Source organism: Bemisia tabaci, chromosome 2 (genome assembly GCF_918797505.1).
Source record: "Bemisia tabaci chromosome 2, PGI_BMITA_v3".
Lineage (NCBI taxonomy): Eukaryota > Metazoa > Arthropoda > Insecta > Hemiptera > Aleyrodidae > Bemisia > Bemisia tabaci.
This window is the reverse complement of record NC_092794.1, coordinates 17,500,637-17,526,528: the sequence shown is the minus strand read 5'-3', so window position 1 is coordinate 17,526,528 and position 25,892 is coordinate 17,500,637. Positions and strand designations below refer to the sequence as shown.

Below are 25,892 nucleotides of genomic sequence, written 5' to 3'. Positions count from 1 at the left end.
TTTTTTTATTTGTTTTTAAAAAAAAACTCGCCGTATATTTAAAAATTATTTTTTATTTTTGATACAAAAATAAATTTTACACCAGTACCACGAATGAAAAAAAAAATAATTACCTTACAAACTACGTTTAAAATAAGGAATTGCATGAAATGTCACAACTTAGCAGAAGAATAGTAAAGTCTCACATATTTACAATACTTGATGTAGACAACTTGGTCAATCCTATACAATACGACCTTAGAATGGATTTAGTACCATACTATCTCTGCTAATCAAATCTCTGAGATTAATTGTAAGCTCAGTCTCTATTTAATTAACTGTCCTTTTCAGAAAACTGAGGAACTTTACACTGTGATGTAACTTAACAAAACCGGGGTCCATCAGTGGTGATTTCCAGCAGCAAGGGATCACAATAGTGGCTTCTCCCTGGACATGACTCTAATGGTTTAGACGATAATTTTGGTAATAAGATAGCCTTGAGAAAATTTTACTCTAGTTCAAGGTCTTGCCTCCTTGAGGAGTTCTCTGAACATTCATCGCAGGGTATATATATGATGCGGGGCTCATACATTCCTGCGACAAATTTGCACAGGAAAATAAGTTAGTAAAAATGGAGTATCTAAACTCAATCAAGGTAATAGTTGAGGACAATTGGCACAAAGCAAGTCATTCAGATTGAACAGACAAGAACAATTGAGTGAATGCCAAATTATCACACAATTTGCTTTCCCTTCCTCCCTCACTAGTTCTTGGACTATCGACAAGGACCCTACTCGGAACTGCTTTTAATAACGAGTTAGTCAATATTAGTCGCCACTTCGCAAGTGCGACTTTCAATGGCAAAAAATCACGAGAAAGCGTTCTTTGGAGACAAGGCTTATCAAAGGAAACGAATTGCTGAGGAATGACCAATGGTTGGAAGAGAACCTAGAAGAATATTATAACAGCAACCTATGAGAGTCTTCACAGAAGTTCACCTTAGATTTTTTGGACTAAATTTCATGATTAAATTTCTTTTTATGTCATAATATTCATAAATACATACTTTGCTGGCAGAATCACCAGTTAGACATTTTGGTTGAACGACTTGAAAACTTTGCACAGAAGCAAACTGATAGGAACTTTTCACCTTGGCTCATACAGGCTTGTTAGTCTGCATAGAGTGAAAGAAGAGAAATGTCAAATGACAGAGGCAGAGGATGAGAGCATTATTAATAGAAACAAAACTGGAACTACCCGAGACCAAAACTGCGTGTCTTGATATACTGATGGGTCTCCTTTAGAAACCATTGTGGGACACAAAAACAAGTTTGAGGGGCAAAACACAAAAACTATTATCTTCAAGATTCACTGACAGATATAGCTTGTCATCCGTGGATCCCTTTTCTCCTTGAAGGAAATGAGTAGCGAGATCAATAAATCAAACTCAGAAAAGAACTCGAGATTTTTTGCACTCTCTCCTGAAGATGGCAAATGATTTAAAAGAATCAAAACGCTAATTTCAACATTACTCTACCCATAAATCACTGAACAAAATGGCTACACTTGAACACTTTGAAAGGACATCGATAGTTTTGAGCTCAGGTGCCACAAGTGAAATAGTGGCTGGCAGAGTTTCACTTGACTTTGAATTCTCTTCTAATGCTAGATCATCCACCACCGCAATAATTACAGAAGAGCATCGTATTCCTGGAAAAAGAAAAGGTAAATATTAACGCTAATATTACGTCATTCGATGCTGGCATTAGTATAATAGATACACCTGGTGGAACAACCCAACTAAACAAAGGAAATTTACATTTTTGAGTACTTAATAACCTTTCATCGACCAAACAAAGCAATTATGAGAGGTAAAATTTCAAGGTTTTAAAGAAAAATGCACAACCTCGTGCCCCAAAAGAGTAGCCGGTTTGGTTTGTAAAATTCGTAAAATGATTATGCTCTTTTCCAAAAAAATAATACTAATATTTCTTACAAATTTTCAGCCAGATTAATATTGACTGTTTCCATCACCAAAATTATCAAAAATCATTGTTTGAGGAAATGATCTTCATACCTAAAACTGGTGAAACTGTAAGAGAATAGTTTGTTCGTCGTAAATATATACTAATCAGTACAAATTTGAAACCCTGGATATGACACAAAAAACAAACAAAATTAGTGTGAAACAAGGCTAAAATTACACAAACAACTTGGGACGTTTTGACTTGTTTTCTCAGGTCATTATCAACCGAAAAATAAAAATTTTAAAAAATAAAGCTAAATAAAATCACATATTAATGTTTCTGATCCTGATGTTCCGAGTTGTTTGCATGATTTTAGTCTTGTTTCCCACTACTTTTATTTAGTTGTTTGTGTTATACTAATAACAATAGTTTGATTGCTCCTTATTTTTCTTCCTAGCACTTTCTAAAATTCACAATTGGTAGTTATTTAAACACAGCAGTTTCACTATTTTTTTTTTCTCTACCTACTGCATTTCAACTACCAGCACCATTAACCGTTTGGCTTCCATCTGATAAAAAATTATGTGCATGAATACATGATACAATGAAACTACTGAAACTTTTTGCCTCTATTAATTTAAAAATTTGAATTTTTGTACATGCACCTATCTTTCATATTCCTTGTATGCAATGGCAATGCTTTGAATGAAATTATACTTACCAAAAGCATCATAAGCATCCACTTTTTAAGGACTCCAGATCAAGTGGAATAGGCACTTTCCTCATCAGCGCAAATTTTTTCAGAGCTTCAAATTTGATGACAATTTGCTCTATTTCTTCTTTGATAAGACTGTTATCTTTCTCCATCATTTCGAGATCTCTCAATTCTTGGGATTTCTCCGTCTCGAGTTCATCTTTCTGCTCAATTCGTTTTATTCGGCAACTGAAAACCAAACAAACAATTGAGGAATAAATACTTGTCATTTTTTTTCAATTCTATTTAGGAAAAAAAGGGAGAAAAAGTTATCAATAGTGAAAAATATGGGGAATCAGGTACCCGTAAAGGAACTGCAGGAGACAAAATAAAAGGGAATTCACTTTCGGGATGGATAAAACTTCTAGACTTTTTCGAACTTTTCTCTACATCAGACAACACCAAAAAAACAGTACAAAATTGAAAAGGTTTGAGAAAAAACCTAATTCCTCTCCCTATCCGAGACTCCATCAGCTGATCCCAATTGGGGCTTGGACATCCAGCTCGCCCTGAACTCCCTTAGGAGTTTAGACTAAGACAGACGTCCACCCCCCTACCAGGCACCATCCTTACGAGCCCAGAGAGGGAGAGAATATCCGGACTGAATCCGGGGGAGGAGCCTAATTATATATCTAAGATAGCTCCTCCTCCTGGGTTCAGCTGTGCAATTGGCCGGCTGCAGAAGTAAGTTTCAAACACCTATTTGCAGCTCATGTATGGTTGCTGGCATTATCACAATAAATATAACTAGGCAATCCCTTCTTGAGACATACTTTTTAGTATGACACTCTTAGGTGATTCATCACAGGTACTCAGCAGATAATATATTGCATCAATAAAATAAGAAATCTTATTAATTTTGACTTTTTAACTGAACTGCCGTCCCCAAGCAAGAGCATCTGGTAGATTCATCAGCGGAAAGACCCGCCTGAGGTTCCGTCCCTTTACTCCTCTTTCACTGATTAGTTTTTAATAGATAAAATGTTGAGAAATACCTTGCTGCATAGCCTCTATTTTTAAGAGTTCTCCGTCTCTGCTTCATCTTCACAATCTCCTCTTTGGTTAGCCCTCGGAGCTTCAGCTGTCGATTTAGATCCCTGACCGAAATTGAAACCAGCTCATCATCACTGATGTCTAGAAGAGGGTTTGGCGATAGGGGAGGCTACAAACAAGAAACAAAGCTTTAAGACTAAGCAACAAAATGTTATAAATTGACAAACGTTTAAGTACACAGCTATTAAGATTCTCTCTTCTTAAATACAATTTATCTGTAAATTAGGGTGAGAATTTTCCTAGAATTCATTCGTGAAATACTCTTTCTGAGTGCAATGATACAAAGGCTGAAGAATTCAAATTAGCTTCATGAGTCATCAACCAGGAACTACCCATAACAATTCACTTCCCAACTGTGAAGCAGGACACAAGGGCAAACATGTAAGCATTCCCTGAAATGCAGATTCGCAAAATATTGGTCATGTTATAGTTAGTAAGTTTTCAAGGGTACATGAGGGCTTTTTTTTATGTGGATCGCGAGGAACATCGGTATTTTTTTATTCCGTTCCTCAGCGTGATCCAAGCGTTCCAGGTGGATCAGAGTGGAACGCTGGATCGCTCTTCCGAGGTGGGGCGAGCTCGCGATCCACTGTGATCCTAACCTAATGCGAGGAAGTTGCCGTGATTGCCGTCCCCAAAAAATCAAAACAATAACAAATCGAACCGAATTCCAAGTTTGGATTTTTTTATCACTTGGAACACTTGGATCGGTCCGGATCGCTCAGGATTCCGATCCAGCGCGTTCCACTGCGATCCACCCTGATCCGCGATAAAAAAAAAGCCCTATGTACTGATTACCACACTGAAACAAGTCTTACTGTGATAAAGCATCAATAAACAAGAGCTCATGAGACCTGTTTGCCAAATTGAGTTTTTCCTGAAGATAAACTATCTTGTGTCAGGCCTACACAATTATAATTCTCATCTGCAATACAGGGATCAAACAGAGGTTGCTGAAAACTTCATTTCCTCATATGCTCAAGGGCTGGGCAAGATTAATATAACTGCCTAAAATTCATCGCAGAGAATTCAAACTTCGATTATACCACTTCGATAAATGTTAATACTGATGACAGGATAATTTCAATAAGTGCTTAAAAGATGCAGGTCTCATATTTAACAGCTGTTGAGAAGTAATATGAGATGAATACTTACAAGGGAGCTAATTTTTCGTTCATATTTCCTGTTCATTTTGGAAGCTGGTCTTCCTATGAATGCGTTGATAGGTAGATGTAGGTTGAGGAATACACTAACATTCACGAAATAGAATAAAAGTTGTGAGGCGTTGAAAATAGATAAAATGCAATTTCACGACAGGCTAATAGGCTGCGGCCACAATTCTCGAGCGTTCTCTTGTTATAATGAAAGAAAAGTGCTTAGTCATGCTTGGGAGTTGGGAGTCATCTTCTAGAGACATCGAGGCTGGTTGCACGGTGACCCCAATACGTTGACATCATCAAACTAGGAGAAAAAGAACGACTTTCAAAAAGTTTACTCAGCAAAGCTACTAATGTGCACTACAGGATTAAGATGGAGATAAAATACTATTTTTGCAAATAATAGCCACTGGAAATCTGGATGTTCTGAAATTCTGGTGTTTATCAACAAAAGGACATTTTCGAGGTCACGTGACAACAAGTAGCCAACGTGAGACACCAATTTTACACTGCGTTCTTGGCATGCCGTCTTTTAAGGACAAAATTGAAAACTTGATAATTGTTTTAATATCTTACCAAAGCTAAAAATCTATGGTTTGAAAACATTTAAAAATCAGGGATGAAAATTAAAGTAAATGCTTCAAAGTTTTCTCGAAGGTAAGAAGAGCTGAACTGTTTTTCTAAGGTTGGCTCTTCGAATCTTATCATTGTTATTGTTATCTGGTTCATAACATAACCTCTCCGCAGTCACGAGTTAAGAATTGGTTCCGGATCGACAGTGCTGTACTCATATTTTTGATTTCTATTATTTTTTAAGCTTCTCGCCAAATAATTCGGACAAAATTCAAGATTATACAAAGTGAAGTGCTTCATTCCATAATTTTCATCTGGATGGTTCGAAAACTCGACAGTATAATGTGAAACCATTAAATTTAATTTTCCAGAGTGCAAGTAGGTGGTCTTGACATTCCATTTTTTATGAATTTTTAAAGAACAGCGTTGTTGTAACCACTCTATTCTCCTAAAACGTTGATTTAAAGTGGCTCTTAGTATATGAAACTGACAACAATTGAATTTGTTTCCTATCAAAGTCACTCTGGGAGCTATCAACAGACAATTGTCGCTCTTGAAGAACGTGTTTCAATGTGAAAGATTTCACCAAGGAGTGCTAATACTTCTGCACCTGTATGATGAATTTTTTATGCTCGTGAGAGTGATAAACTTCATATGATGTTCAAAAAGTTAACGCGCCTTAAATCACTCCTGTTCAGCAAGTATCTGATTGTGACAAATGTCGGGCTGTCTGGTACGCTATCAGGTGTTGGAGATATAATTGAGCAGCGGCAAGAAGCGCATTTCGAAGGAAGCAAATGGAACCCAAGGCGGACCCTCAATCTTACCATATCTGGTGTTACAGTTGGTGTAATATGCCATACCTGGTATAAATATTTGGAATCTATACTTCCAGGAACAACCATGCGAACAGTTGTCAAGAAAGTTTTGTTAGACCAATTAGTATACTCGCCTGTAGGGATCTTCGTTTTACTTGTAACCCTAGGTACGCTAGAGCATGCAGATTTTCCCACAATTTTGGAGGACTTTAAAAAGAAAGGAACCAATCTGTACATAGCCGAGTGGTTTGTATGGCCTCCTGCACAGGTTGTCAACTTTTATTTTGTTCCGGTACAATATCGTGTTTTTTATGACAATCTTGTTTCTTTAGGATATGATATCTACACGTCACATGTAACTTATCATAAACAATTTGTTAAAAATAGTCCAGAAAGTAGGTAATCCTCTTGTGATTGTTTCCCTTGATACCTATGATTCTATTTTGTTCGTCACCTCCATTTTAAACAACAGCGAAAAAACTATTCCTCCCTAAACCCTTAGTACAAAGTTCCTTCACTACCTTGTGTTAAGTCAAAGGAGTAAAATTACTTTAGAATACCTACTAGTCTTCTGATGAATTATTTCATCCTTTACCAAGATGACCCTCTGTTTCTTCACGGAGCTTTTGAAGCTAAATGAATGGTCCTCTGAAACCTTTAAGGTCCCAATTACCAAAACTTGTCGCTCTCTCAAACCTCAAAGGTTAGTCGCTAGGACTCATAATTTCAGCTGAACCTACCATGTCCTGATGTTGTGTCTCCTCTGACTGAGCAAAAATAAATATTAAATCTATTAACTCATTATTTTTGAAAGGTAAAGCTAAGCAAAAAAGTTTTCAATGAGAACTCATATTTCACTTTGTTTTAATTTCAGTGATTCTATTTTTGTCAGAGACAAAGCTAAATAATCACTACGTTGTCTTGTATCTTGCCCTATTGCACTTAAAGGATGCTTCAGACAAATTGAGTAAATATTGAGAAAATATATTTTCTACCTCATTAAAAGATAGGAAATCATGCGTCCCACAGACTTAAATAAATACAAGGTACGTCTTCAAAGCTGCAACCTGAGTTCTGATGCTTATTCTTTTGAAGAGAGTGCACTCTGCAAGGTGTAAGTCTATGTAATAACCCTCATCTAAGTAATTATATTTTTTGAAAGTGTCTATTGATCTGTTCATTTATAATACTTTTTAAGTGGCATACTTAATTAAGAAAAAAGACACAATTTTCAAGTAGGGAACATATTGTACCCAATCATTGACTGCTTCCAAACTGTTTGTGCATGCTGGAAAATCTAAACTGTATTCACCTGCATACAAGTATTTAAAATAAATGTTATAGATTTTTTGACGTTAAATTTTCTTGTTAAATTCTGTCTGACCTCCACACATCATAAAAATGTAGGTATTTATTAATCTTTTCATATCAAAGAATACATACATTCGTCGATGCAATCGTAATTTAAATGTCTGTCATGGACTTTTCTAGCTCTCTTATTTTCAGATACTTTCTAGGTGTAATTACATACCTGAAGAATTCACTGGATTGAGACATGTTATTTCACACTCAAGGTATTTTTTTATCTCAATAGGACTTGAGCATTAATGAAATACTTTCTACAAGAACATCTTGCTTTAACCCCTTTTTTCAATACTTTCTTACACATTGAGTCTCTGTTCTTTAAAAAGTTTTACTAAAGGATGACCAAAAGTTTCAACCTCGAGAAGGCGTAGGTGGTACGACACAAATTGGCATTACATTGTCAAGAATGTTTTTTTTTTTCTCTCTCTCTCTCTCTCTTATGGACGGAGGGTCAATTTCAGAGGCTCTTAAAAAAGAATGAAAGAAAGAAAAAAAAAATATTTCATTCACGCTGGGCTTGTCGACTTTCTCTGAAATTTTTGCAGTGGTGAATGCACAGCTGAAGTGCGCATCAGCTAGAATTGTATTTACAAATGGGTGGTTTTTCTACGAGGATTAAAAATAAACGAGTGGTACGGAATATGACAAAAGAATATGAACTATGCAAAACGATAATCCGGGTATCGGAACTTGGCTGTGTTGAAAACGCCTTCAATTGCGGCGTGATACCTCACGCATTCCGGAGAGTTCAAATAGTTGTATCATTGCGCCGTAAGAATGTGACGGAAGATTTAAATGGAGATAGCCTCCATGCACGCTGGGCGTGTCGATTTCCTTTGACATTTTTGCAGTGGTGAATGCATAGCTGAAGTGCGCTCCAGCTAGAATTGTATTTCGCAAATGGGTGGTTTTTCTACGAGGATTAAAAATAAACGAGTGGTACGGAATATAACAAAAGAATATGAACTATGCAAAACGATAATCCGGGTATCGGAAACTTGGCTGTGTTGAAAACGCCTTCAAATGCGGCGTGATACCTCACGCATTCCGGAGAGTTCAAATAGTTGTATCATTGCGCCGTATGAATGTGACGGAAGATTTAAATGGAAATAGCCTTCATGCAGGCTCGCCACATCCCATCTCGAGCCCTGGTACCAGTTTTAAGTTCCGGGCCCCAAGCACGGAGGGGGCGGGGGTCCGAGGGGTATCCCCGAGAAATTTTAGAATTTATACGACTAATCGGACGCATTTTGAAGCTTCCATAAAGAATTTTTCCATCAATTTCTGCGGAATAGTTATGTTTTTTTTTTTTTTTATACTTTCAGCACAAAATACTTGCGAATTGTTGCATTCAAAACATCTGGAAATTTTTTTTTTTTTGGGGGGGGGGGGCATATGATACTATTTTCAGTTCTAAGAGGGCCAGGCCCCCCTGGACTCCTTCTTCGTTTGTCTATGGCAAGGGAGTTGAGCCATGAGCCATTGAAGTCGAGGATGCCCAGACTGGAGACTCTTAGCATCTGACGACGGAAGAAAATGAAACGCAGTTACTAAAAATATCCCTCTGTACTGAAAATCTTGAGAATATATAGAAATTTTCCAAGAAGTATACTTCTTTAAAAATTTAAGAAGAATTCTATAGTGCCCCAGCGTGGTTCTGAAAATCTTTTCACCTTTTGCGAAATTTTTAGGGTAAATTTTTCACTTTTTCTTACGAAACAAGGGTTGCATGTGAATTCGTAGTGGTTTTTCACGGGTAACACGGGCCCCCTCCGGAGCCCGGGCCCCGGTACCAGGGACCGAGTATCCCCCCCCCCCCCCTTGTGGCGGGCCTGGTGGTCTTAGTAATGGAAAAGCTACCTATGAAAGAACTGCATGAAAATTGCTGTTTAATTTCTCGAGCACCAGAATGGCACCTTTCCCGCGGAAATTTTTAACCTCCGCGCAATTTAAAGCCACTCCAGCCTAGGGATGACAATTTGTAATCGATTGCGTTGTGCTGAAAAATCGATTGAATCGAATCGATTTTTTTAGCCAAAATCGAATTATTGAAAAAAATCGGAATTCCCGACGTTGATATGTCCAGTATTCTGCCCTCTCTCTAAAATTTTAGGAGCCACCTTGGCCGGAAAGCCTAATTTTTAGGAGCCATCTACCATTTTTTAGGAGCCCAATTAAATTTTAGCGTATAGAGGGCGCTTCATCGCGACCGCTGCTTTCCGATTGCAAGTTCAATCCGTCAAATTTTTTAGGCGCCACGGTTTCAGGACATTTTGTCAACGATTTTTTGTCCGCGCACCTTTTTGTCCAGTAGTTTACGCCCACACGTAAAATAAGCAACAGTGACTTGGTCCAAACGTTACATTTCAGTCCGTATGTAAAATTATACCTACTGACATTTCGGAAATGAGAAATTGAGAGAACAGGAGGTGTTGTTACGGTTGCTCACTTCTAAATGATAAGTTATTTCTTTCTCCTCTTGAATCATCTTTTTAAATTGTCATTGGTGAATATTTGGTTTTATTTCTATCCTTGAAATATTCGATGTACAATATACCTTATATATGTATAGGTACTTTTTTTTTCTTTTTTTTAATTTTTTTTTTTTACGAAATTATTACTTCATTTTGAAAACATTAATATTTTTAAAACGTGGCAAATATTTTTAAATTCTTTTCCAAGCGACATTTATCTCAATGAGCCGCAGTTGTGCCGACAGAAACTGCAAAAATGAATAAAAGAGGGAAAAAAACCAAGAATAGCACGCAATCTTTAGTTTTAACCCTCATGTGCATCGATATTTTAGAGTCAAATACGTCAAATTTTGAGCGTTTGGTTGCGCGTACACCTCGCTGCAGCACAATAAAAGCACAAAATGTAAAATAAAAAATTAAAGTACTTTGGAAATCATTAAATTTGACACGAAACCACCAATATTTAAAAAAACACACATTATATTATTATTCTCCTTTGATAAATTGATACATATTTTTTCCCCGTCAATTTAAATGAGAATAATCAATGCAGAGCATGTGCAAATATTTCAAAATCATGATTTAAAATTCGCTGGCTATGCGAGTATAAATATTAAAGCCTAACAGAGCGGAGCGGCGCGTTGCGTGCTGCCAGCGCGAGAGGCTCACTGGCGCCTACAAACCTAAGTGGATACTTCACGCACTGCACAATGCTTGAAGTATCCACTTAGGTTTGTAGGCGCCAATGCGCGTTTCGCGCTGGCCGCCCGCCTGCCGTGCGGCGGCGCCTGAAGCAACTATTTCACAACAGAGGTGTTGCACAATATTATACGAAATTTAACGTATTAAGAGTGACAGGCATCCTTTAAAAGTACAGATCTTTCCTCGCAAAATAAATCAAGATACTCGTACTTATCGTACACAGGAAAAATCTAAGAGCCTTTAGCTGAGGCAAATATAGAGGTTTATCCGATTCAGGTATAACAAGGTGGGCATTGCTTGAAAGATAATCAAGTCCTGTTACACCAAAGACGTGTAGAGAGTTTTAGTGAATTTTGTCTCATGGAATTGACGCTCCCCCATTTTTACCAAAACTCTCAACTATATATTATTCTCCGTTGGACCAAACAGACAAGACAAAAAAACAAGCAAACTCTTATTCTTCCAAGACATTATACATTTTCATCCAAAAACGTCGTGAGCAATTGTCGTTTGTATTTACATGTGGGCCAATTACCTTTGGGTCTCAACTGGCACGTGGAATAAAACTCCAGTGCCGAAGAAACGCGTGGACGTAAATTACTGGAAAAAGCAGGTGCGCGGACAAAAAATCGTTCACGAAATGTCCTATAACCGGCGCCACGATGGCCCAGCCCCCCCCCCCCCCCCCATTTTTAGGCGCAATTTGCGCATGGCGCCTGGGAAGGCAGAACGCTGGACGTGTCTTAAGGCCTAGGTTCTGTGAGACCCGGGTTTCATTTCAAGCTCAGTTTTAGTAGTATTTATGTTTTTGCCGCCGAACATGGATTTTTAAGGGGTTGTAAAATCGATTTCGAAAAAAAAAAACGATTTTTCTCAAATCCATCTTTTTCCTCCGATTTTAACATCAAACAGATTTATTACCGAAAATCAAATCGATTTCCCGAAATCGAAGTTTTCGAAAAAACCGCAACCCTACTCAGCCATAGAACAAAAGATTTTTCTACTTGAAAAATTGCTCTGTGGTCCCCCCACTCGAAGGCGCTTGGATGCGAAATGGATTTTTAAGGGGTTGCAAAATCGATTTTTTCTGAAATCGATTTTTTTCCTCCGATTTTAACATCAAACAGATTAATTACCGAAAATCAAATCGATCCCCCGAAATCGAAGTATTCGAAAAAACCGCAACCCTACTCAGCCGTAGAACAAAAGATTTTTCTACTCGAAAAATTGCTTTGTGGTCCCCCCACTCGGAGGCGCTTGGATACCAAATGGACTTTTAAGGGGTTGCAAAATCGATTTCGAAAAAAAAAACGATATTTCTGAAATCGATTTTTTTCCTCCGATTTTAACATCAAATAGATTTGCTACCGAAAATCAAATCGATTTTCCGAAATCGAATCATTCGAAAAAACCGCAACCCTACTCAGCCGTAGAACAAAAGATTTTTCTACTTGAAAAATTGCTTTGTGGTCCCCCCACTCGGAGGCGCTTATCGGTGGGGAGGGGGACGCGGGGGAAATTTGAGTTCAGGGCGGGCGCGTATCTCCTCCGGCAGGGTCTATTCTGAGTTACGCGCTTCCACTGAGAGGTCGCCACCGCAGTTATAATTTATCCCGACGGCTATTCTCGTCTCCCTTGCGGCTGCGCCTTTCGCACCATTGTTGCCGGATCAGACAAGTCGGGATTTTTATCATTCCAACCACTGCCTATAGAATTCAAACCGGTAAACGCCTTTTAACCGAGCCTAACCTAAGGTTGATCGCTCCGGAGAACTCGAGAAAAAAATTACCCTATACTTCCTTTTTGCTGCACTGGAAAAAAAAACACATTGGATCTAGAGTCCAGACTCTTGAAATCATCGACAAGAAAAAATTCATTCTTGATTCAATCAGATTTAAGCTTAAATCAAGAACCCAGCCTCTTAATTTGAGCGGATTTCCGTTTGATTTAAGCTTAAATCTGATTGAATCAAGAGTATTTTTTCTTGTCAATGTTTTCAAGAGTCTGGACTCTAGATCCAATGTGTTTTTTTTTTTTTTTTTTCCAGCGTGTGTTTCAATTTTAAACTCGTTGAGATTCTCTAAGTATCCAAAAATTCACGCCAACCGATTATTGTATTATTTTTAAATGGGTTTGTCTCATCTCACATGGTAATGTTCGTCAGGTTGTTTAAACATCGTGTACTTTTCAGCAGCAAGCCTGTTTCTTTTTTCTTTTTCACAAAAAAATGGAGCCAGTATCAAAATCATGCGGTGGTTGAGGATTATTGATTGCCGGACAATAATTTGTAAACTCGCGAAAAACAAACTTGCGAATAGATAACTAATCCTGCCCGAGGTATGTTCTTTGGCCTACTTTATAAATTGAAGGCGAAATAGGGATGTTTGTAGCTCCCGTACCACTGGCCTACGTGCGTCCAATCTGCTGCTTCTCAATCTTCAGTCAGAAAACGTCACTGGATGCCTCCATTTTGGAAGCATGTAACTCAACCACAGTGCGACATGGTCTCCGTAATGGACCACTAGACAAGGTCTGAATTTGAGCAATCTGATACATGTTTCTTAACCAGAATTTCACGCAGAATACGATTCACACAATGAAAATTACTGAAACCAACTCCTAACGAAGATATTAACATTTGTATTTCACCTTGGTGACGAGGAATTTGAACTGCCCGCTTACAAGAAACTCAAAGCTCTACGTGAGTCAAATCGCGCACTACAACGTTGTTAGCAAGCTTCTCAATCAAGCAATGTTCATTTCCCACCATGTGTTGTTCAAACTATAGGCAATTTGCTGCAGCTGATCCAAAGCGTCAAGATTGAGGTTGCCAGAATTTTATAGCGCTGAGACTGCCATGATAACGTTTAGCGCGCGATATGAATCACGCAGAGCATTGAGTTTTCATGAGCGGGTGGTTTGAATTCACGCATCAAGAATCATTGAATATCTTCGTAAGTATTTAATTTCGGTAATTTTTGTTGTTCGCATCGTGTTCTACGTGAAATTTTAGTTACGAAACATGTATCAGAATGCTGAAATTCGTACCTTGTCTAGTGGTCCATTGCTTTCCATTTGCTCTCCACGCGAGTGAAAAGGGAGAAAGGAGCTAACGAAAGTAAACCCACATAATTTCAAAAACTCTACACCGCGGACTTATGATTTTCACTGTGGTTCTCAACATTCAGCCTCGTTTGCCACTAAAGAGGCAATTGTACAAGTCGGAACTGAAAGAATCGAATCGCAATTCAGTGTGTGAATATATGAAATGGCAAGTTTTTTGGCTTGAAAAATGCTGAAAAATCAAATAAGCCCTCTTGGTCTAATCTAACAGTTATTATACCTAGTTAATAGTTGAATTTTCAGTTCTGAGATTCTATTTCTTACGTGCAATATTATGAGCACAGTTCGGCTGCAAACAATCAATGTCTCATTTTTCCAAAAAATCTCAATGACCTACTATGTTCCTACACTGTGCCATTGAAATATCATTATCAGATCCTTGTTCTCACCGAATAATGTGCTCTACAACCAACGGTCGCACAGTGGATCCAGTCAATGAGAGAGGTCGGACATGCCATTTTTTACTAAAACTGCAAATTTTGTTGTTTAATTCGTCACATTTTAAATTTAAGGGGTGTCTCTGGAAGAAAATTTTACCAAGGAACCGATGGATTTCACTTTCAGAACCTTAAAGTTGTGTATAAACGGAGTTAAAAGCGTTTAAAATTTCCAAATTTTGTCCGACCTCTCCCGTTGACGATCCACTGTGGGTCGTGGCAAATTCAAACGTATTTAAATAAAAAAGAACTATCCCCATCGTGACATGAGCCCTGTCATGGATTTAGCCTTATGGTTCTCAGGAATCATTTCACAATGGAGATAGTTCCTCTCAATTTGTAGTTTTATTCTTAAGGTTCCTTCATTAACTGATGTATACAACAGCATTTATTGTGAAAAACAGTTGAATGATTCAGCACGAGAACAAATCTTCCCAAAATTTGTGCAGCAAATACTGAGAAGCCCGGCAAAGACTATGGGGGTAGATCGGGGTACGGAAAAGTGAGAAACCACGTATCTGCATTGTAATGTTTCAAAATTTTCGCTACTATTTTTTTTCCAAAGAGAAAAAAGTCTATACTTTGTAGATTGAAAAAAATAGGTACAGAATATTCAGCCGACAGGGGTGAACCATGAAGATAATTTTCAAGAAATTACGTTGACATTAGTTTTCCATAGAAAAAATGAAGTATGACAGGAAATGTGCAACGTCGCAAACGCAGATACGCGGTATCGCACTTTGGCTACTTCGATAGCCAAAGTGCCTTCTCGACCTGCTGCCGTAAAAAAAATTGATGACCGAAGTGCAAAACCACGTATCTCCACGGCGATGTTTCAAAATTTCCGCTCCTATCTTATCTCTCCCAAGAGAAGCTAACCAATTTCATAGCTTAAAATTAATACAGAATATTCCGCTGACAGAGAAGGAAATTCGAAGAGGTTATCAACAAATATGTTGAAACGCTTTCTAAAAGAGAAATAATCGATGGATGGAAAGAAAATATTTAAATATTTAACAATTATTAGTAAGAGAGAAGAAGAGATAGAAGAATATAAGTACACTTAAAAAAAATTACGGGCTAAATGGACTTTCCGGACGTTCCGGGCTCATAGGCCGAAATTTCCGGGTACTGGAGCCTTAGCTTCGATTGCTCCGGGTGCAACGCCCAGAACTTTCGGCCTCTGAGCCCGGAACGCGGGCGGTATGTCTATATAGTCCGTAAATACGGCTTCCACGGCCGGAGTTTTTTTTTTCAGTGTAATAATATTTAAGTGCTGCACTAATAAAACAGCACTTAAATATAACTAAAATATATTAAATTGATAAATGTGAAGAAAATTTTTAACAATTATTAGTAAGAGAGAGGAAGAGGTAGAAGAACTGCTTTCCATTCGCTCTCCACGCGAGTGAAAAGGGAGAAAGGAGCTAACGAAAGCGTGGCAACGCCCCGGAGCTCACAGCCGGACGCACGGAGGGGCGCGAACGTTTTCGGGAGTATGTTCGCCTGACGAGTGCCCAACATGGGCGCTGCCCACAGCAAAAGGAGAGACTCTTTCAGCCAAAAGGATTACTACCGCTCTTCAGGAACAGGTGAGAAGCACAACCTGAACTTCCAACTTCGAACCCGCGTCGGGAATTCGGGATGCGCCCACGCCGATCGCGAGTGTCAACGTGTCGAAAATTCTCGCGAGCATGTTGTGATTGTGGTGCGCGTCGAGATTTCAGAGCCGGGCTCCTCGTATCATGTTACCATGGACCTCCTTTCCGACCGTTGAGTGTTGTTTAAGCACGGATTTCCACCCTTAAAGGTATCAAAGTCAGTTAGCACCTCGACTCAGTAAGTTTCCGTTCTGTGAGTAATCTGGGAGTGGCTGCTGATTACCTTCATTAGCTGGGTTTCAGGAATTTCCGTCCAATTTTTTTCGTCCTGGAGAATTTTAGTCCAATAAATTTCGCCCAGTACCGCTTAGTCCAGTAAGTTTGGTCCGATATTTTTCGGTCCAATCCATAAAATGGCCAATGGATTTTCCATCTCACCTTCTGGATTTGTATTCGCCGAGTGCTTTTTTCATTGTTTGCATCGGATAAAAGGCGCAATGGAGAATTTGCAGGTGTCTGTTATTTGAAGAATTTCGTGTACCCATATATGCCCTTTGGGTCGTTAACGACCCATCGCAGTTTTTGACTTTTAGTGTCAGTGTAAATTAGGGAATTTTATGTGTTCAACTCAGGATAATCCATGTCTGGGATATAGGCAAGCCTAGTTTATTTTTGTTGTGCCTCAACACGTCTTTACCCTGTCTACATAACGTCAAAAACAACGAGTAAATGAAAAATCAATTTTAAAAAAAATTGTTTTGGGCATATACGGGCTGTGGACGCTATCAAGTGAGGATAGCCTTGGCTCATAAGTTGAACAATTATTGGAGAAGATATAACAAAATGATCTAATCTGCTAAAATTTATGCGTTTAAATGGGAAATGCCGCCAGGTCACGTCACTAGGCGGTGCATTTTCCCAATTTTAAATCCATTTTTATATTATTTCCCACAGTAGAAAAAAAATCATTAAAAAATTGCAAAATCAGTTCTTTAAGCATTTTCAGATGAAGCAATACAAAATCTGCGTGCAAATTCTCCATTCCTACATCGAGGTTGTTAAAAAGTGTGCAAAAACTGTGAAATGCCTACCTACCTGCCGTTACTTTTACATATCAGGATGTGAGTCTAACGTGGACACTGATGTAAGGAATAACAAGTCGATGGCTATGGTACGAGATCACATATCTCAGTTTCCGACGTCGTAGACTTTCAGTCAAACTTTATTTTTTGCATGGAAAATTTTCCATTATAAATACGTTGACTAATTAGTCAACGTATTTATTGGAAACTTCCTTGATTTTTCTTCTCTGCTCGTGGAATAGTCCGTATAAATTTCAAGCTATGAGGTTGACTTGTTCCTTTTTGAAAAAATAAACTACGAGCGAAGATTTTGAAATACCACAATACAATGGAGATACGTGATGTCGCATTGTAGCCATCGAAGTGGAGTAAAATAAGCATTTTGAGAAACGTGTGAAAATTGTCTAACAACCTCAATGTTGGATATCGCACCTTTTTATTTGGTGTAGCGTGGATATTTATGGTTGGGGCGAAGAATAGTGCTTATCAACGAAAATATTCAGTCTGTGAGTGGATAATCGAATAGTGAACGTCTGTGTGGATTCCTGAATCAAAAAGATTTTTTCATTATCCTCTCTCAGAACACTTAAAGTATTGTTTTGAGAGGAATGTTTTATTGACTCCTACTTGGAACACTCTTTTATTTACAAACACATTATAAGGAGAGTATGTATTATTAGGCAGAGGTGTGCTTTAATAATTTGTAGTCGCATTAGTAGTAAATTAAATTTATTAGGCCCCAAAGCATCTGCTGGCTATATGGAGGGCGCAAAAGAAAAAGCGCAAATAGAATTTGCCCTCTTTAAATGTCCTTTTGATTTAATTTATATAGATATGGTTCCTTTTAGCATAAGTGCATCCAACCGTCTAACATGCTAGAAATTGTCAAAGGTTTGTTTAATTTAGACAAACATAATTTGTAGTTTAACGGAACTTAGTCGCGCAAAGTTGTAAAGGAAGTTTTTTTTTTTTTTTGCTAAATTCAAAAGAAACCCTTTTATTAAATTAAGGTCTATTGGCTAAATTAAGACTATAAAGGCTAAATAAAGTTCAATTGAGACCCTCAAATCCAAGAATTCAAAAGCATAATTCAATTTAATATTTGTCTCAGTCCCTAGAAACATCCTTAATCTAATATCGGTCGATGAACGGGATGACGTGACATTCTGATCGCAGTTCGACGTTCGAGAGATGCGACTAATAGTGTACGAGAGTTGCGCGGGTTGCATATGCAAATGGAAGAAGGCGCCTTACCTTTCGTTAAGTCTTCGACGCGGTCGGCACACCAGCCATCCTTACCTCTAGAATCCACTGATTTTTAATGAAACCAAATTGAAAATAACTGTCTTTGCAATTAACCCACTAAAAAAAATTCAAATGTACTGCCGAAAAAAAATTTGTATAGATCGATATCGGTACTAATAATTCAATTAATATTCTTCGCCGTAATTTTGACTTGTTTATGGGCTCATTAACTTCAAAATTCAATACTTTTCTCATGAAATATAAATCAACTTCCAACTTTTCAACTTTTGATTGGGTTCCTCCCGGAAGAGGGCGGCGTGGACGTCCAGTAAAAGGTTGGCGAGAGGGAGTGGAGGGGGAGATCAGACGGTGTAATCTGCCCGATGATTTGTGGGAGAATCGATTCCGATGGCGATTTGGAGTCGCAGAGCGCTCTAGTGCGCTGAGGTAGCGGCTTGATATGTATGTATGTAAATCAACTTCCAGTGGATCCGATTTGCTTTTAAAAAATAAACCCCAAAACTCGTAATTATTTCTGCATCGAAACGATCTCAACCCACGGACCCCGGCTTTCATCTTAATCCATATGTGGGCCTGGGGCATGGCCTCGCGTATACTGGAGGCTCAGAGATGCACAGAGCGATCCAACATTCCCGCGTGACCAACTTCTACGGATCTTGCCTCTTCTCAGGGCGGCCCCCTGAAAATTTTCGGGGGAGGGGGTCCGATAAGTCGTTTCCTTTCACCTAGGAGCTCTCACAAAATTTCAATGTTTTGATCACAAATTGTTGAAAAGTTACAAGTGTGATGCCTGGACCTGGTGTTACAGGACTTTTGGATCACCCTATATACATTGGTGCGAGCAGGCCTCGAATATTCGCGGCCCCAGCGATAATAATTGACAAGTTCGACCCATGAGCTTTACCGAATGAGATCAGACTCATGACGCAGCTGGCCCCCGGGGGTGAGGTGGAGGGGGAGGGGAGGGGAGGGAAGTAGTGCCAATGGCGAGAATTCAGACGCTGTTTTATTTCGGTAAGTGTAAGCGGCACTTCAAGCGGCACGCGTCTGTTCCACCTCCGTTGTTGCCATGGTAACAATAATAAGATGAATCTCAGGAAAATATCAGTTTGCCCTGAATTATGTTATTAGAGGCTACTCTAGTGGCAAATATTTATAAAAAGCACTTAAATACATGAATTTTAGCAAAACTTTTGTTCGATGGTACAAATATTTACACGATTTTTAAGTGAAGTTTCCCTAGTAAAAGTGAATCAGCCTGACGTCAGCCTGAATCAGTCTGACTCAGGGTAGTTTATGAAACATAGCCTGACGTCATGCTGACTCACTTTTACTAGGGATTCATTTGATTTTTAAACAGTACTTGCCTTTACTTTCATTTGATACATGTTTTAAACTACAATACAAAGCTCAAGTAAGAGATTATATAAATGAAGTAATATCTACAAGATGACAAGTTCCTTATAATTTTAGGTAACTGAAATTAGGTGCTAGGTAGTTTTTAGAATAAGAACCAAAACCTACTGGTGTTAATAATTTTTATTGATACTCACTTGTTGTTACTTTAAAAATGAGGTAAAATCGAAAGTTTTAGCTTGGATTTCGTCTCTTATGAAACAAATTCTAAACATATAGCATGGATCCGTCGTTACCGATGAAAGCGGGCTTCATATTCGGGGAGAGGGCAAAAAATCTTGGAATAATTAATATTAGCTCAACTACCCAAAAAAATGCAGATAATGCATTTTGATCCTTTAGGCCTCAAATTTAAACACTTTTAAATCACTTCTTTCCGTACATCGCACCACATTCGAGTAAATCGATGAAAGAAATGTTGTGCTCGCTTTCGTCATCGACTTCTCTGTAAACTGCCCGAATTGTGAACACTCTTTTTTTATATCGCTCTGTTGAATTTTACGGTGACAATGTGACAATGCGGTGCCGGCCACCGAACGGCGCGCGAATGACAGACGTCTCACTCGCGTGATGGTGGCTGTAAAGAAGGGCACAGGGGGGCAGAGGGGACCGGTCAGCGTCCGTCGCAATTGTTTACGCGAAAAGAAAAGCGGGTAGGCGAAATGATACCATGTGTGCTTTCGCTGCAAAAGTGCAACCATGCAATGTTCACTGGAGGCAGGAATATAATAGGACTTACGAACGGAGAAAGTGACATCAGCAATATCAACCAAATCGACGCAGTTTGTTCAGTAGAGACTTATGCATTCACTATGGGTACGCCCCCTGGCCGCTGAGTGTCCCAACCCCGAGAAGGCGCTTCGCGCTCTCTTCCAGAAGCAATTGCCCATTCGGCCCGTGTACAAGGATCCAAGTCGAGCTCTCAAATTGGCACTAATCCTTTAATTTCTTAGCCAGCAAGCTCGAAATTCCTTGAAATCAAAGGTATGCCCTTTGATGTGTCTTGAACACACTCCGACGGTGAAAATGCCATAACACACATCGCGGTTCGCGACGTTGCAGACTTTCTGGCATACTCTTCTTTTTAAATGGAAAACGGCTGCTGAAATTGGTCGGCTGCTTTTTCGTGCCTGTGTCAGGTGGAATGGAAGACATACTGTCGAAAACTGAAGAGCTGCCTTTAGCTTGTCGTGAATTCCACCTGACAAAGGCACGACAAAGCAGCGATAAGACGTAGCCGACCAATCACGCTCTGCCGTCGGAAGTTTTTCAGTTCTGTGAACTACATAAGCGGATTCTGACACTTCTAACGGGGGACGTAAGCGGGGTCCGGGGGACTCCATTGAAAATCTTTCGAAATTTTCAAGCATCTAATATGCAGTTGGAGTTCATTTTGTAATGAATATTACCAATTGGACGTATTTATGCTAAAAAGAACTATGTTTCACGCAAACCCTATGCATATAGTTCCCTTTGGTATAAATACGTTCAATTATAAGCGTCCTCCTTTCTTTTTTCTTCCGTTCCTTCATTCTTTCTTTCTTCCCTTTTTTCTTTCACCTTTTTTTCGGGTAAACGGGGGGGGGGGGGGGGGGGGGAGACGCCTAAGGTAAGTTGAAGCGGTCAGTTTGCTCAACTAAAGGCTCAGTCCAGTGGCGATTTTTAAAGGTTGGAAACACGTTTTTGTTCCACATTTAAACGTATTTAAAACAATAGATTCTTCGCTTAAAATCGGTATCATTCGCGGATTTAAATGAAAAAAACAGTGTTGCCTACTTGTAAAAATCGCCACTGGCTCAATCCTCTAAAAACAGCGCCTGCTGGACTTACAAATATTCTACCTCTTGTCCGCCAGTATATTATTTTATTAATGATTTCCTCCCATTATTTCAGGAAGGCCCTCTCCTCCAGGCAAGCCTTTTTTAGTGCCAAATGCCAGTAACACAATTCCAGATGTGCTCACTATTCAGTGGGAAGCACCGTATGATCATGGTGGATCCAGGATAATCGGTGAGTTGATCTTCATACCCAACGATAATCTTTCTTTCGCACTAAAATGTAGAGAATTCATCGTGGGGTGCACCAAAATTTTTCTCCCTCGATAGTATTTTTTATGTTAGACGAGAGTGGTCATCGCATCACAACGATTCCATCAGTCATTAATCTTGGTGAACGAGCTGCAATGGGCTGCGGCTTGTCATGTGCTATTTAGAGTTTAAGATGTAGCTCAGGAGCATTTGAAGAGTGGATGTTAGTGATGACAGATTTTATAACACTGCTGCCAACTTTACCGATGTGTCGCTGCACTTTAAAAGTGCAGTTGGAAATCAACCCCCTCATTTCCTTCAAGTTAAAGAAAGAAACGTTCGTAATTTCCGAAGAGCAGTCACATTTAAACATTAAAAACATATTTTAAGTGCCATCAGGAGTTGTAAGAATGTGTGTATTTTTACTTCTTTAGGAGCGTACTTACATCTTTTTCCTTAGTGAACATTGAAACGTCCTGCTTTATTTAGTTACTCTAAGTTTTCGGGAAAGAATCGTCACTCTTGGCATCAAGATTCGCATTAGTTGCCGGGAACGTTCGACGGTAAAACTAAATCAATGGATTGCAATTGCTTTACGTTCTAAAATTTCCGTTCATATTCTATTTTTTAGAAGAATACCTACTGCTCGAAATTATTTAGCAACATTTTCAAAGGAAAACAAAAAACAAATCAAACGAAACTATATGCAAAAACAATAATCCCTTCTGTGAATCATCATATGAGACTGAAGATTTGCAACGTCAAAAACATAGATACGCGGTTTAGTACGTCTTCGCTATCGATTTGCATCAATATTAACAATACATTAATGGCTATCAAAGTGGCTATCTTTTTCACCCCTTAATTAAGAAAAAATAGAGGAGAAATATTCAGTCTCACAATGCTTGATTTCCTGAGTTACTTTTTAATATTTTTTTCTTTCTTTTTTTCTTTTAAATAGAAGGAAATACTGTCAAACTTTTCAAGACTAATAAACATGCCAACCCAATCCAAAACGGTGAATTCATTCGCTCTAATCCCCAGATTTTCCGAACTGAAAATGTGGTTAGCCAGTTCGGATATCTAAAGACGTTCAAAAATTTATTTTCAAATAGACAGTTGAACAGTAACAGTTTTGAACAGTTTATCATGTGCCGGGACATGTGTCGCAACCACCGTGACGTAAACTTCATACATTTTTACCTCTTTATTGAAGTCGCAGACAAAAGACCCTCCATTGCTATATTGACAACTAGCAGTTGTTCTTGAAAAATTATCAAATACAAACGGAAATTTGGAAAATCGCAATACAGAACTGTGGATTTGATCTTCGCCAAACAATATTTTCTTTGCCTCACAGTGCAGCGCCTACAAGACTGTGGGAATACTTCACGCATTGCGCGTACAGCACGGTGCGCGCTTAACGCATATTGGCGCGTGCAAGACCGTAGGAAAACCTAACGCATTGCGCGTACGCTACGGTGCGCGCTTGACTTGGCGCCTGCAAGACTATGCGAATACTTCGCGGATTGCGCGTACACTACGGTGCGCGCTTTAATCGTTGACAATTTTTATTTCTTCGTGCCAGACCTACCGCAGTATACATACACCATTTTCGACCAGCACTGGAAAAAAAAAACACATTGGATCTAGAGTCCAGACTCTTAAAAACATCGACAAGAAAAAGTACTCTTGATTCAATCAGAATCTAGCTTAAATCAAAAACCAAGCCTGTTAATTTAAGCGAATTTCCTTTTGATTCAAGCAAAAATCCGATTGAATCACGAGTATTTTTTCTTGTCAATGTTTTCAACAGTCTGGACTCTAGATCCAATGTGTTTTTTTCCAGTGAGTGCACATAGCGAGCCCGCACTCCAAGGATCGAGGGATCATAGAGATTCATTTACACCCTGGATGGTACCTTAGTCTACAGAGTCATTGATGTCAGGGTCTAAAGAAGTGTTCTATGAACATTAGGGGGAGGGGGGAGGAAGAGACAAAAAACATTACTAAACTTGTCAAACCGAACCGGAGTTATGAATATTTGAATATTGCAGTTCATAAAATTTATGGTAGTTTCGAGAAAAATGTACTCGAAATCTTAATATGCTTTGTTTACAAACTTTCATAAGTACAATTGAACTTTCACCTTCTCGTGGCGCGAAAAGTAAAAACACCGCTCTTAACTTCCTTTTCAAAATGCGTTTGAGAGGTTACCGCCTAAAGTTCGACATCTGATTTTTTTTTTTTTTTTTTTTTTTTTTTCGACCCATAACTCCATTTGAATCGCTTTATTGGAAATTTTTGTACGGAAGGAGATGGGGGTGCTCAAGTGGTGCGAGTGGTAGAGCTGAAAAAGTAACGACTGGTTGCTGATGGAAAAACGCGTTACTGGTCGCAAAACTTCCGAGCCCTCGTGACAAAAGCGGCTTAATTATTACCAGTATAAGTAGTTAATTACTAGTAGAACTAAACAAACCTACTTATTAAGGGGAAAAACTTTGTGATGTGAGTAAATTTTAAACCTGAATATCAAAGGGAGCATGTGAATTTTCAATTGTCAACACGTTTTGGCTGTGGCCCAAAAATAGTGAACTCTTTCTTTAAACCCTTTCTCTGAGTCTTTCCTAGTTGCATAATACTGCGGTGACATTGAACTGTAAAGTTTGAAACCTCTAATGGTTAATTTTTTACCCATCACCTGATTTGGCTCTAAATTTAGTTTATGGGTTAAAACTGAGGGATTCAATGACTCGAGATTTTGCCGCAGGCCAATACTGCTTTGCTAAGGAAGAACGCCGTATGATCATTCGAGAGTTGCCGAGTTTCCTCCGATAAAATGTTTATATCTAAGAAAAATTATGAATATTTTCCTTTGAAATTTTTAGATACTCTAGATTAAATTGTGATTGAACTCTTGTAAAAAATTGATAGAGAAATATCCCCAAGTTTTTCATGAATTCCGAATTTTATTGTATGAGCACAATCGACTACCACTTTCTCCTTTAGATATGTTGTAATGGGTGTACTGAAGATTAGCATATTCGAATATGAAAGTGGTAGTCGCTTGTGCTCACATAAACAATCTAATTTAGGACCGAAAATGAGCAATTATTCGAAAAAACTGCAAAACTTCACTACTTTGCGTTGGTAACTCATGCGAAAACCTTTCAAAAACACTCCAATAAGGACAAGTTCTCACAGGTTAGATGATTAAGAGTCGCTTTGACCATACATGACATTATTCTAAGCTGTTTCAATTTTCGACCAAAGTTAGGGCCAACCAAAATATACTCCTTAATGGGACACATTTGAATTGAATAGGTGAATTTTCGGCTCGGGCACAATACGTAGAGGTTTATTCTTCTCTCTCGCCTTCTTCTTGCTTTGTCGCATAACCAGCACATGCACTCCATTCATTATACTTAGAATACGAGTGTCAAAACAAGCGAAGTTGGACAAGCTGACGAAAAGCGTCTCGTTGGCTGAAATTAAGTCAAAACGTCGCCGGGCTTTGGGCAGACGGAATAATTACGCTGCGGGAATTCGCAAACAATTCGAGATGCTTAACAATGACCCAGTTTCGGGCCCACCGAGATTTATGCCGCCATTGAAGAGCCGTCTCGTTGATTTAAGTCCCATCAGAATTAGAAATGAGGTGCTCGGCGCCATAGGCAGTCCCAGCCCCTAGGGCTTCAAAGAAAGTTTTGAGCGTTTATGGTAGCGCGTGAATGGAGGGTCTGAGTTTTTATCAATATAACATTATAAAAAGTAGACTTTTATTCATTTCTTTATTTATCACATTCGCTTGAAAGAAAAAAACCCGAATTTCACTCATAATATTCACTTATAAATGTACCATGTTTAGCAGAAACGAACGGAGCCATATCAGCTTTTGTCTTTAATTTTTTACGAAGGAACGTTTGTGTGGATTCGTTGGAAAGTTTTAAGGAATTCGCTTCGCACTATGCAGGACATTCACTGCAATTTGCACCGAAATTCGCACAACCATTTTTATGTGAAAAATTGAATTACCCAATTAAATTTGGCAATAGCTGATGTGGCTTGGCTCCTTTCTGCTTTACGCGGTCCAAATTG

At 38.8% G+C, this 25,892-nt stretch overlaps 3 protein-coding genes across 5 annotated transcripts in view; 2 read left to right on the top strand and 1 right to left on the bottom strand.

Moving 5' to 3' along the window:
• Positions 1–35: 35 nt before the first annotated feature.
• On the bottom strand, positions 36–5,363 carry maf-S (MAF bZIP transcription factor K). The gene is made up of 4 exons (XM_019041447.2): positions 4,909–5,363; positions 3,696–3,862; positions 2,668–2,889; positions 36–1,689 (listed from the first exon to the last, which is right to left on the bottom strand). The coding sequence occupies exons 1-3, from the start codon at positions 4,942–4,944 to the stop codon at positions 2,676–2,678; spliced, it is 417 nt and encodes a 138-aa protein (XP_018896992.1). The 5' UTR covers positions 4,945–5,363; the 3' UTR covers positions 36–1,689; positions 2,668–2,675.
• A 275-nt stretch (positions 5,364–5,638) lies between these two features.
• Positions 5,639–7,661, top strand: LOC109030470 (mpv17-like protein 2). Its single transcript, XM_019041446.2, has one exon. It carries the CDS (start codon positions 6,138–6,140, stop codon positions 6,702–6,704), a length of 567 nt encoding a protein of 188 aa, XP_018896991.2. The 5' UTR covers positions 5,639–6,137; the 3' UTR covers positions 6,705–7,661.
• Positions 7,662–15,845: 8,184 nt separating this feature from the next.
• The window catches only part of MnM (myomesin and myosin binding protein), a 35,621-nt gene continuing 25,574 nt past the window's right edge, over positions 15,846–25,892 (top strand). For all 3 annotated transcript variants that reach the window (XM_019041445.2, XM_019041444.2, XM_019041443.2), the window contains exons 1-2: positions 15,846–15,994; positions 21,661–21,777. In XM_019041445.2, the coding sequence (XP_018896990.2) occupies positions 15,925–15,994; positions 21,661–21,777 (187 nt within the window). In that variant the 5' untranslated portion in view covers positions 15,846–15,924. The remainder of the gene's footprint in view (positions 15,995–21,660; positions 21,778–25,892) is intronic.